General features: G+C 36.4%; 1 protein-coding gene across 1 annotated transcript in view; it reads left to right on the top strand.

Moving 5' to 3' along the window:
* Positions 1-14198, top strand: part of LOC105455909 (calpain-C) — a 32815-nt gene that overhangs the window by 6663 nt on the left and 11954 nt on the right. Inside the window, exons 2-4 of the mRNA XM_011699620.1 lie at positions 6152-6295; positions 8861-8930; positions 12158-12440. Of these exons, the coding sequence (XP_011697922.1) occupies positions 6152-6295; positions 8861-8930; positions 12158-12440 (497 nt within the window). The remainder of the gene's footprint in view (positions 1-6151; positions 6296-8860; positions 8931-12157; positions 12441-14198) is intronic.

The raw sequence follows: 14198 nt of genomic DNA, 5'->3' as shown, positions 1-14198 counted from the left end.
TAACTAAAAATACCTATATATAAAAATACCTTAAGTGGTACGATTTCGGAAACTCTCCCCTGTTTCAACAATTTCCTCTGAATCGGTTAAATTAATACAGAAAAAGATATTTCACCCTTCTCCTTCGAATCGGTTCACTTACTATCATACTACATTTTATTTAGAACTTTTCTTTTGCTAGAGGCTTATCAGCAAATTTCTAATTTAAATGACTAATTTCCGTATTACAAGTTTCTCGTCTACACGCTTCTCCTCGCTTCAAAAAGATTAATAATGCTCTCGTGTTCCGATTTTCTGCATTGCCAGGCATTTGAATACGTTTAGGTGCCAACTTTCTAAGTTTCTAGTTTCGCACCGAGTGAAAATGCTGAATCCGGCGCCGCGGAAGTGTCATGCCTCGAATTTCCGGTAGGGAAATCGCGCGCGTGAATTGTCGATTATGCAAAACTGCACTCACGAGATCGGAAGGAAAATCGATCGAAAACGATTATCGGAGGTGACGCTAAAGCGAGACACCATTACGCTCGACTTCCAGGTAAGGTGAGACATTAAAAAATGCGACCGCACCGGAACACCGTTTCGAATTGCAGTTCTCAAGTTGAATAGTTCTCATAAGAGCAAGAAGTGTTTGGATGGAGGAGAGAAAGTGCTTTTGCCGAGAGACAGTGCAACCGGCAGGATCCGACAAATTATGCGTAATCGAAATTATTCGTCATTTTCCCGCTTCGCTTTGTGCGAAGTAGTATGGAACCATCGTGAGTGCTCGGTTTTATTCGTGCTCGTAAACGCACCTTGAAACACTATCGCACGAGCAACAATAAAAATATCTTTAACGGAAGATACTCGGAAGCGCAGGATAATTTGTCATATTCAAGTGTAAAGTTATTTATTTCATGTTTTACTTTAACTTTCCCTTTTTCTTTCTTTCTCTCTATGTGTGTGCGTCACATATAGAGTATATTTTATATTTTATATTTCATACATATAGTATATTAAAAAAAATAAAACTAATGTTAAAATAGATAATAGGAAAACATCTAAAATACAAATATATGTGAATTTGAAATATAATTTGAATGATTTATCCGATACCTGTATCTATTTTTAATATTTATCAATAGTGATAAAACTATTCTCATGCTTCTCAAAAAAGATTTTGGATGTTATGAAAGTGTATTAATAAGAAATCAAGTCAAACTTTTTTAATCTGTAATATCAAGTTATTATTGCTTCATGATTGCACTACGTAATAGTAAAGGAACTTTGATGTTTTGATGAGCAGGGCAACGGAATCTACGGAGGCGGCATAATCACGAAGGGAAAAAATGGAGCGAGTTATAATAGAGTGGAGGAAATTAGGGTCGCAGTTCATGAGGTTACGGAGAGTGCTCGCTGTTGAGTACCGTTACATAGACATGCATCTTGGCTTATTCGCTATATTAAGAGAATGATGTTGAGAAAGCTAATAAATATTTTTACTGTCATAGATAGTCATTCTCATACCCAAGATAAGATTCTCTCTAAAATTGGCTCCTTTTGTCTAAATAAGATAATATGAAAAATAATTCTTAATATAAAGATACTTTTTTACGAGCATATATTTTAGCTACTTTTCGTGATATTTAGCAAATATTGTTGACTAATTTAAATTTTTATTTTGATAATATAACACATAAGAAACATTAGATAGACTTAATTCGAGGACTCTTAACATTAAACGTGCACAGAATGCAATATTTAACATACATTATTTTTCTAAAATTTATATTTCTTCGAGACAGATGTCAAGAAAAGAAGAATCGAAATTCTCATTATCTAAAATAACTGATATTCTTTGTGTGCTACAATTTATTTCTATGGAACAAGTTTCTTGTGAATTGCATTTTGTAAAAAAATTCGCTTTTGCTCGCTCGATCGCCTATTAGCGATCAAACGTGTGCGGCGATTAAATGCGCGCGGTCGGCCTTGCTCGTTTTGTGGCATAAAGTGAACGTAATAGTAAGCCTTTGGAACACGTGACCGACGTAAAATTCTTCCGTCCGAGAGACTCGTGCATCTAAAACGTTCTTACGAAGAGTGACGTGTCAAGAATCGCGACAGGAAGAACGCAAAAGCTCTCGTATTTCCGCACGATCATTCGCCACTTTGCAGAGTCACGACGAAGGAGCACGCTTTTTCGCCCTGCGAGCACTCCGCTCGGATGCGCCTGAGTCTCAAGGCCATATATGCAAGCCTGGCGTAAAAATGCCCTGGCCAGTAGAAAGTATATACGATTAGTCATCAACGATCGCGCTCGCTTGCGCAGATATATCTATTTGTTTTTACGGCAATTATTTTTATTTATTGTATGAATGTATATGTTTGCACAAACATATACATCCAAGAAACTCTTTCTCTTTTTATTTTAAAAACAATAATTACTAAATATATAATATGTACAGCCACACAAATTGTTTTGGCAAGTTTTATGTTCGCCGATCGTTAAGATATTTAAAATTGATTTAGTCGTGATTTTGAATCGTTATATAAAAAAAGATTTAAAATGTCTCTGACAATCAAAGAATTGAACGACTAACATAGCCGGATAGTGTGAAAATGAATGGAAAGATGGAATGTTGATATTTCTAGTTTTATATTTCTCGAATAGCATCCCAGAAGATGCATCCGAAGCCGATGCATTTTACGCATTGGATTCCCGAGCAACCACCTTCCGCTAAAGCGAACACTTGAACGATCTACTATACACGTTAGGTATATAATAGCTACCATATACTCTCGTACCGGTCGAACTAGTTTCATGCTTGGTTCTCTCGCGGCCTTGAGGCGCACGGACCACTACACGGTGTGTCGGTGGTCGTCGAGAAAGCCTTTATGGCTTACCTCACCCGACGTGGACTGCGGGATCCACGATAGTATTCCTTGGCCTTCCGCAATTTCAGTCATTATAACCGTACCTCTCGTGCTGCTCTTGGACAGATAAAGTGGCTCCGAGCTCGGAAACGCAGATTAAGGGCCATTTTCGAGATTTACGAAACAGCAAGGCGCGCAAGGCAGACTACTTCCTTGTTCGTGTAAAAATGTTGACTCTCTGCAAACTTTTCTTTGTTTCTTATTCTTAGCAATAAAAAAAAAATACTGATCTTGACAATCTCGCGGGAGACTCGTTTTAATGCTTTCTAATATTAATCTTATTACCGGTTTTACAGTTATCCGGTTAAACGAAACGGCTTTAATTCAATCGCAAGAAGTGAATGTAAAATATTGTGAAAACGTTCGCGAGCGCGAGGCAGGCTTGTTGATACTTCCGCAGACAATTTATCACAGGACAGGTGCAGCGAAAAACGTCAAATTGTCCCGTGATCGATCTGTTACGAAAGAGATAGCTTAGACTCCGCTGTAGCTCTTTGTCAAGCGACGACAATGCAAAATGGCACGCCTCAACCTGGTATGCCAAGGCGGTTCCACGCGACGAAACAGGATTGCTCATAGTATATCGGAAGAGGGGAGGGGAAACGCCGAGAAAGAAATACGGAAAGAAACGCGCGGTAACTCCGTGCTGAATGAGCGTGACAGGAGGACCTATGGCCCGCTCGCTAATTATCCGCTGCCGTTTTATTACGATTTTAATTGGTGCACCAACGCCGATTGAAATTAGCTGGCCTCGGAACAATGCTCGAAACCGGAACGCGCGGCGCCCCGACGAGTGTAATTGAGTATTTCGCAATCGTGACGCTTTCACGACCACGCGCGGCGCACACCTTCTCCCAACGCATTATCGCCTACGCGGTGAAAATATGTTATCAACGGCCGTTGCAAAATATAATGACGGTGTTACGGCTCACTGAGGCGTGGAGGACATCTCCCCCGTCGTAGAAACGATTCAATGACCAATCACTGTGATGGCGACATTTATCCTGCAACAAGAAGAGGCGAGGATAGAATGAGCGTGGATGTCGGTTTCAAGCTGATATTTCGAATACAACGTGATAAGTGTCGATGCTTGTTAAAGCGAGATTATTTTAATACTCGATTTTTACAGGAAGCAATTGAGTAAAGAATTTGAAAAGAAAATTTTGCAAACTGAAATATTAGAAAAGAACATAAACAATAAAATAATTTAACAAATTGCAAAAATGGAATATGCTTGAATAGAATTTAAAATTTAAAATGATATTATTTATTTGCGATAGTTATAATATTGTTTAAATATTGGTCAAAAATTATTTAGGAAAATAAAATGTTTTGTTTTAAATAATTCTTATTGGAGATGTGGAAAATAAATGTAAATAAATATAATATTTTTGAATGTAATGTTTTTGAAATTTAATAACAGAATATAAAAAATATTTTACGAATATTATATTACAATATTTTTTACGTAATAACACACATTTTTAAATGTGACTAATATCATTACACAATGACTTGAAAGTAAAGGAACAAATATTCTACAGCCGTAGACAAGATGTTTCTTTTCTTACTTCCTCGTTTCTATGTTGATTTATCACATAAGCACGAGGCATTAGTAGAATAAGTATCGAATGTGTTAATAATCACGAGAGCATTAATATTAATGAATTCCCAGGTTACGATGTGTAGCGCGCGTGTTTTGCAGGCGAATATTCCGCGTGAATATCCGGCGTGCCGCCGCGGCAGGATATTTCTTAATTTCGCGTTCGCATTAACGCCGTATTATTAAAGTCCATTAGATGAGCGAGCATCATCGCTTAGCTTGGTGTAAACCGTCGATACGAAGTGCCGGTTACACCGCCGCTGAAACAAAACTGTGCATAAAGTCACGTGTTATACGGACGCGGCAGGCGAGGCTAATCGCCGTAATTCATTCCGAAAGCCTTCACGTGTGAAGAGGTGTCAATGACTTTTATTTCCTGTCAAATACCGCGTAAAAAAGAAAAGAAGTGTATCACTCGGTATCGCGACGACGAGTGAAAACTCGAGGAGAGAGAGAAAGAGTGTCGACCTGGATAAAATGTGTTCGATGAGCTTGAAACCTTTATCGACGCGCGCATCGAGGTCACAAACGCGCCGTCGATTAGCGAATGCGCGAATAGGTATTCTGCGAAAGTGATTTGTTGCTCCTTGCTCGGTCGACAAGGTATTATTACCGAGATTTTTTAGGATCAATGACGCGTCTACCTCGCGAGAGAGGCAAAATTTTGCGAGTCGCTCGTTCGAGAGCGCTATCGAGGGATCTATGGAGGTCAACGTGGTGCGCTCGTGGCGTGGGAAAGGATATGCAAAAGAATTTTAAACGTTCCCCCGAAAAGTGTTGAACCAGTACCCGCGGCGAAATATTTTCTGGAAGCTAATATTCTTTGAGATTGCAACGTGCTTAACATTCTTTGATCACAGGGACACGCGAAAGAGTTTTTCATATTAATCAAACATTTTAGAATGAAAATTTGCAAGAAATCGTGTACTCCTGACGTCTATGGATTTACACTCTTTTATTCCCCAGCAAGTTTCTTTTCAAATATATTATTGCCATTATAATTTTGCGTGAGAATGTTTAGGAAGTTGATCGTACTCTCGCGCCATTTAAACGTCAACTTTGCTAATGCGTATTATTAATCGTCGCAAGAACCGCACTGCGGTATTTCAGAGAAGTTTTTGAGCTTCTTCTACTCTGCGCGCAAGGATGTGCCTTAATTACGAGATGAGATGGAGAGAAGAATGAGGATACGATATGCGGTTAGAGGTACTGTTAAATTCTCACCCTCTATTAGTAACGAGCCATTAATATTAATTAGATCGCGTAATCTTTTAATTTAACTTAACTAGGAAGTTCTCTGTCGAGAGAATACCAAGTTTTTGTCTTCGTACGCATTTATGAACAGCTAAAATTACTTTCGAAAATTTCAAACAGCTTTAATTAGGGAAAAGCTATTATATGTATGCGTGTGTGTGAGTTTTGTTTTGATCAATATAATTAAGGATATATTAAGATACATTATATGATTACAATCTACGTTGCTCTTTATAAGATTTAAACATTAAATTGTATTATTTTTTCTACATCGTTAATTAAAAGGTTAAATATAACATATTAATAATATATTAAATATAATATTTAAATTAATAGTGTAATATTAACTTCTAATTTATTAAAATTGTCCTTGTTAATTTTCAGGACGTAATGAGCGAGTACGAACGAATCAAGCGTTCGTGCTTGAAACGAGGTGAGCTCTGGGAGGATCCAGAATTTCCAGCGACACAAGCATCAGTTTTTTACCACCAGACACCGCCGTTCCAATTTCAATGGAAAAGGCCGAAGGTAAGATTGTATTTTTTTTCTCTTTTAATTAACATAAAGTTATTTTTTTATTTCAACGTTTTCAACAATGTGCTTTAATTCTCTAAATATACGAAATTATATAATTATCTACTTATAAGCATACACAATTTAATAATAAATTTTATTAACGTCTCATCCATTTGACAAAAATTAAAATTTAAGTATGAATAAACTTTGATATTCTTATGTGTTCAAAGTTTTTTTCCATTTAAAAATATATCAAGAATGACACATAATCTTTTCTTATAATCAGGGCATAAAACATTAAAAGATTTAGTCCTCTGTTAGTTTAATGCAACGAAGTCGTTCCTTCGGGAGCAACTTGGAGTTAAATTAGCCTCTCCGGCTCGCTCCAGTTCCTAAAGAACGGAAAGACGTGCAACGTGAAACTTAGGAACCGTAACGAAAACAGTTCGCAACCTTGACACGTAGCTTTGTCGCCTGCGTGCTTATGATCGTGGAACAGCATGTCTTTTAGTTAGAGCAAAACTAACGGAATCATTCATTCCACAAAATCTTGATCTTTTTATAATTACCTTATCAACACATTACTGTACTTTTTTAATAATCATATTATATTTTTTATAAATAAAATATATGTAAGATATTTGAAATATATAACAATTCATTTCAATTAGCTCGTTTATGATTACTTGTATACTAAATAAATCTGTTAATAATAATAAATTCATAAGAATTCGTTAATAAAAGATATTTGGTTGAATTTGCGTTAAACGTTGAGACAAATACATTCAGAATTCTGATTTCGGACTCCTCGAATCTTATTTCTCTTAAGTAAAATAAGGTCTTTCGAAATTTACAGTTGAAATAGTCGTGATTCTAGAATATTAAAGCAGAGATTAGTTGACGGGATCAACAATTCTTCGGCGTCAGTTACGCAATCTGCACGATGAAGAGACGAGAAACGAGCGGGCGGCAGGTGAAGCCGTCGACGCGTAACCTTTTCTGCTTACCGAACAAGACATTGCGTGGCCGTGCACCGTCGCGTCGGATATATGTAATGATCGCAATAAGAGTCACTGACAGCCGCACATTCCGAACGACAAGGTCAACAATTGCGTGGAGAAACGCGCGCGTGGTGTGCATCGCGCTTTTAGCACAGTTACCGAAAGATCGTCCTCGCGCGGGTTGCGATTCCCGTCACGACCGTGCCACCGGCCGGAAATACGCGCCGAAACAGGATGGTATTACGCCAGCGCGGGATGCAACAGTTGGAGAACAGTTATTTAATATACGGCCCCGATTATTGCGATACGGTGCTTCGCGTCGTTAGTATAATCTAGCATTTCTCCATTTGGCACAAGGTAACATAAGGCTTGTACGTGATTATTTTAATGGATAATTATTTCTTTGGACTGTATAATTGCGTAGTATACACACCAGTAACGCTAATACAAATGATGTATAAGAGTTTTCTACATGACGTATAAAAATTATTGTTGGTAAATTATAGCGTTGATGGGCCTGCAATGTCTCATTATAACTGCGATAAGCTGCGACAAGTCAAGGATTGGGATTATCAAGGATTGAGATCTAGGAGCCACTTTGCAAATGAGATTTCTTTTTACTTTGCTTTTACTTTAATGAGTTTAGTTTAATCGTCTACACTAAATTTTTGCATCTTACATACATGTTTGTCGCTTGGTGTAAATATGGTATGTTATATTTTATAATGTTTAATTGTTAGTATTTTTATTTTTAATAACAGTATTTTTATTCGATATTTCTTATTTTTTTAATTTTATTTAAAACTTCATGTATATTTAATCACTACTTTTAAAATAATAATTGCCTGGATTTTTAATAAATGAATGAAATTGCCTTAAATAAATACAATTCTTTTTTAACGAGAATCACTAATGCACGAATAATAACAGATAATGTGACAATGGAAGTATAAATTTTAAATAATGATCAATCGAGTTGAATAATTAATCATAATTAAAGTGTAATAAATTGTGAGCGAGCTGCCTCGTTTAGTTTGAAGGAATTTTGCCGGAAAAGTTGTTGAATTAATAGCACAACTCGTGAATCACGAACACATCAATAGAAAAGTATGCAACGAGAATCACTATTCTTCGTAACTCGCATAATATGTAGAACCTGTTTCACATTGTATTGCTCTATTATGCCGGGTAAATGGAAATATATAACGGAATTTTTATGCAATGACAAATAATGTGTTGCGTTCTAATAAGTTTGGTAATACATAAAGTAATTTATATAATGTGATATAATTTTATATAATCAACACTAAAATTACATTAGACTCATTTCTAATTATATTTATTAAAATAATTTTTTATATATAAATGTGTGCGCATGCATTCTTTGCTATTATTAACTTTGTTACTTTATTATTATTCATTATTTTAATGTTTTATTTTTCTTGATGTTCTCTGTATCTCTAAAAAAAATTTCTTTTTGACATATTATCTTAATAATTTAAATTTACTTAAAATTTTAATAATTATTAACGTCAACTAAACAGAAAGAGAATGAAGATAATTTCTTTTGTTACAGGAATTATGCAATCGACCGATCTTCGTCAGCGATGCGCCGGCTCAGTTCGACGTTATTCCTGGGAAGATGGGTGAGTGATGTTATTTATAAGAGATAATTGTAACTCTACTTTCATGACTTTGTACGGAGAATTTGACAGAGAGCGAAGAAGAGTAGAATGTGTAGAAGAATATATTTCTAAAAACGTCGCCGGAGTAAAACGTGCATAAATAAACGACGCGACCGACGTAAGAGAGGCATCCGCATATGATAGAACAGGTCGTTCCGCTTTTGCCTTTCCTCCTCATCCCGGCAGTACGGAATTCCCTCGATAGACATAATGATATGTTGTGTTTCTTACACGTGTTTGAAAACCTTGGCTTCTACCTAACTCCTTTTCTTCTTGCGCGACGTAAGGTTACGCGAGTTCACTACCACGGGTCTGTAATCGAATATTAAGCTTTCACAGCCGCCCGTTACTTAAACCACGACAGAATATTACTTTATAATTGTTTACGTAAAGAACCGTTTAGTAACATATTAATTTATCGAGAAGAGAAACATTCCTAGAAATTTGTAATTTTTGTTCAATTTATTCGTGTTTATAAATTGGCGTATAGATGCTTGGCTTGTACTGTTAAAGATATGCAACTAATTTGGAAGATATATAATCTTTCTGTAATTGAGCAACATATATGTTGAGAAAAACTTAAATAGCTCCTCTTAGTCTTGTTACTCTTACATGTTATAATTTTTGCAATTAGAAGAGCAAGAGCTGAATCTCAATTGCAGTCATTGACATGAAAACGTTGGCATTTCTGTGCGTTGCGTATTAGACGTACGTGTGTAATGCTTGTGGGTGGTATCAATTAAGCAATTAAGAAAGCGGTTACATACTTACGACGTTACTTCTTAAACAAGAGGATGTTACATTATAATCAAGTATATGACTTAATGTCTTAATGTAGAATAATATTCGCAATTAAACGGTCTAGGGGGATGACATTAACAGTATAATTGCAGTCAAAACTTACGCTCGTACCCTCTTCTGACAGATGTAACATTTCGTGTATATATTCGGAGCACGGTATATATTAATTAAATTAGAAAGTTGTGAATCTGTGCCAAGTACTTGAACATGCAACTTACTCGGGAACATATTCCGCTAATTACTAAATCATGAAGATAGTAACACTTGTTAAATGTTACGTATCGTATCAAACATTCATTTTCTTGCGATATATATATATATATATATATATATATATATATAAACGCCGCGACAAGATAAATAAATAAAAATAATTTCGTTAATAATGGTCGGTCAGCGTAAATCAGATAAACTATGATGCTTGAAATTCTCGATTTCTGTCAAGAACAGGAAATGGAATCGATAAGAGGAAACCAAACCAGTTTTCCTTTCACAGATTGATAAATAATAATCATGACATTTTTTTATCGTACGTGATTATAATTATAATTAAATTCCACATTCTTAAGAAGAAATTTCTGTTCTTGATTTCTTTTTAGATAATATAGATGTAAATTAGATTCAAGTACTAATATTAAAGTGCATTAAATTATAATTGTAATTTTCGTTTTTCATTTTAAATTACTTGTATTTAATCACAAATAACGTCTAACATAATCTATTTCAAGCAATTAATTTATTTAATTATACTGTTACTGTTCTACTTTTACTGAAACAAACTTCAGCTTTTCATCAGTTTTAAATCTCATTGTGCAGTGAAGAAATGCACAATGCCTACTGCTTATTATATAACACGTTGCAACAATAATTCCTTTCTTCGGATTTCGCTCTGCCTGCGAATGGACTCACGACTACAACCGATTCGGGAAATTAAAATGGAATATGATGGAATATGACTTCACTTCAAACGCGAGCTAATGCACCGTAGAACGTTCTGCGACGTAATCTCTTCCGCGGCTCGGATATAATTCACGAGTGTTGCACTGACTCGCCGGAAGTCGAGCGCCCTCGAGTAAGCCATGCGGGCGCATTCCTGAAGATATAACTGCGTTCACTGTAGCGCGCGGCGGGACGTGTCCCGTTAACGTGTACGCAACAGCACGCACAGCCAAGCAAGATGACGACATGTAATAATTTGCACCGACCTACATAGCAGCACCGCAAAATTTCGGCGATCTACCTTCGCGATCGGGTGTGTCAACACGTCTGTCTTTCGATCGATTGCAATGAACCTTGATCGAAGTAGAGAGAGATTTCGAGCATATCTCAAATGTAGTATACGGAGAATAAAGAATTATATAAAGTTATACATAATAAAATTATTATTAAACTAAGCTTCATCGATGTTTATTCGTGTGAGCCTAATTCTTTTTGGTATTTAATTTTTAAAACTATTATTTTGCATCAGGAAAAATTGTGTATTTCAAACAATAAATTGAAGGAAATAAAATAAATAATTAAGATTAATTGAAATGATAATAAATAAAAATAAGAGAAAGTGACGAGAATTATGGATTATTACTTAGAACCATAAAATTAAATTAGTATTCACATTCTCTTTAGTGCTCTCTCCTAAAGGCTGAAATGTAACACGAGAGTCATTATCGAAAGTGGGCAATGTAAATCCGTGTCCGAGCAATTTGTTCCCATTTTCCTTTCTTTCCTTCCGTCGAATGACAAAAAGCCGGTAAAAGCGAACGCTCGATCAGCGATTAGACCTTCGAAAACGAAAGTAAAGTGAGTGAATGCAGTAAGATAGAGCGCGGTGTCGTTTCTTGGATCCTAGACGTCGATTTTCTCACGACATTAAGACACATTCGATGAACGTTACCGAGCCGTTCTATTTTTCACCATCTTTAATGATCTTTAAAAAAGAATTTATTTCTATTAATCCCACAATTTGTCAATGTTTTAAAGAATGTTGAATATTACGATAAATTAAAATTGCATCTTTACTAAGAATTTAAATAATATCAACGATTATTTTAAAGTAAAATTAAAAATGTTACAGTAGAATGATTACGTTATATTAATAATTTTTTCAACTTTCTGAATTTCTTTTAATTACCGTATTTAATTTTTAGATTTCTTCGTAAATTATTTCATATTTTTGGCAAGATGTTATCTTTGTTAAAATTATTGAACAAAGATGAAATAATGAAAAAGTAGTTGCAAAAAGAGTTTACTGATAACATATTTAGGGAATTTCTTGAATGTTTAAGACAAAATTGTTTAAGACAAAATTATTGTTTTAATTCTTATTTTATGAAACATTTAAATTTTATAAACAGAATATTTTGTATAAGATATTGCCGTTTTGTTGACAGGTGATAAGTGGCTGGTATCATGCCTGGGAGTGCTGCATCTCAGCAAGGGTCTATTCTACAGGGTGGTACCGGCCGACCAGGGTTTCGGCAGTGGTGGAGAACCACCGGGCTCGCCGACCGCAGAATACGCTGGGGTGTTCAGGTTTCGATTGTGGTGGTGCGGCGCGTGGGTGGAGGTTCTCGTCGACGACAGATTACCAGCGGTTCACGGAAGACTGGCCTTCGTGCAAAGCCGCCATAGCGATCAGTTCTGGCCGGCGCTGCTGGAGAAAGCGTACGCCAAGTAAGTTTTCTTTCGGTCGTTTTTTTATGTCAAATCTTCACGGGCAAATGAATCCGGGCGGGTAGATAAACCAGAAAGATTTCATCTACAAGAAATGTAGTGCTTTGTTGACCCAGATAAAACAGATAACTGAGAGTTGTTTATTGATGAGTTAAACGATTATGTGGCTTTGACCTCAATTTTCCTTATGTTGTTTTCCAGGTTAACATAGAAACTTTATCTACATAATATCTTTTATTTGATACAAATGTTACATTTTTATCTGGCAAGGTAGACCTACTGAAATTGTTTTTATTGAGACCGTTGTAACCACACGGAGAGAATTTTTTTTTAATTTACCCTGCAAATCATGTTAATTATGGGACAATATAGTATTTAGGCAAATTTTACTGTGCACTACAATAAGATTTCGCAGTAAAATTTATTGTAGTGCAGTAAAATTTACCTAAATACTATATTGCCTCACAATTAACATGATTTGCAGAGTAAATGAAAAAAAATTCTCTCCGTGTATCAAAGAAGAATATACTTTAATATTATTATTATTATTATTATTATTATTATTATTATATTATTCTTATACCTAATTATATTTTAGTATTTTATATTTTTTAAAGGTATATGTTCAAGCAGCTTTTCGTGAAATATCCTATACGGTCGCACACATGCTAGTGCGGGAATACGTGGGAGCACGTGCGTGTACGCACATATGTGGTAACACGTACGATGAAGCGCGGGGGACAAGAACGCGTAGATGGCATTCTTCTAATTTGTCGGCGGTGCTTTGTCGGCTAATCAATCGGCCGTCTGATTACCATGCGCCGCGTACGGTAACCACTGCAAGTGCTCGCCTCGATTGCTTTGCGCGTGTCTGAATGCAGCATACGCGTGCGGGCCCTTTGTTTTTCGAGCCAAAAATACCTTAAGCGTCACATAACAAGCGACATAAAAAGTCACTATATTTTCATACAAAAAATGCAGTTTTTAAATACCTCTGTAAATTTGTAGATTTAAAAATTCATAGATATGCGCGTTTGTATAATGTATATATAGGTATAGATTGACTGGATTCGTGAATTCATAAATCTCTTCACTTGTAGCATACTTGATTAATATAAATTAAGGTTTTATATTAGATTTGTATATAATTATATAGACCGAAATTCGTAGACCCACATAAGAATTTCTGCACTAATTTTCATTCTAATTTTGTTCGCAATCGAATGGCGAGATTTGCGGGCAGATTGGCGATAGGTAAGAGAGAGGTAATGAAAAAACGGAACTTGAAAGTTTTGTAAGTGCCGTTTAGGCCTATAAGTGTCGTTTCTCAACGCTTCAATGCTGCAGCGTTCCGCCGGCGTGTCGGGCGTGTTAATCATCTTATTCCCCTAATACGAGAAAACGACGAGCCAGCGACAAAGAGCGACATCCTTAAATCACCGGAGGCGGTCTCGTGGTTGAGACGCTAAACGGCGTATGCCTAAATCAAGTTAATCGTACAGGGCGCGACTAAACGGGGGTGCTATATTGAGACGTGCAACGTGCAAAGAAGCTGCATAGAACATCCTCCGACGTGAAATGGGACGCGCTTGCAATTACGCGTGAAATGAACGCGGCGATGCATGCGGGGCCATTCGCGTCGTGGTGCGTGCGTGCGTGCGTGCGTGCGTGCGTGCGTGCGTGCGTGCGTGCGTGCGTGCGTGCGTGCGTGCGTGCGTGCGTGCGTGCGTGCGTGCGTGCGTGCGTGCGTGCGTGTAT

The sequence above is a fragment of the Wasmannia auropunctata genome, unplaced genomic scaffold, assembly GCF_000956235.1.
Source record: "Wasmannia auropunctata unplaced genomic scaffold, wasmannia.A_1.0 LD336106.1, whole genome shotgun sequence".
In the NCBI taxonomy this organism is placed as follows: domain Eukaryota; kingdom Metazoa; phylum Arthropoda; class Insecta; order Hymenoptera; family Formicidae; genus Wasmannia; species Wasmannia auropunctata.
Note: the sequence above shows the minus strand (reverse complement) of the source record. Positions and strands in the feature narration are given on the sequence as shown.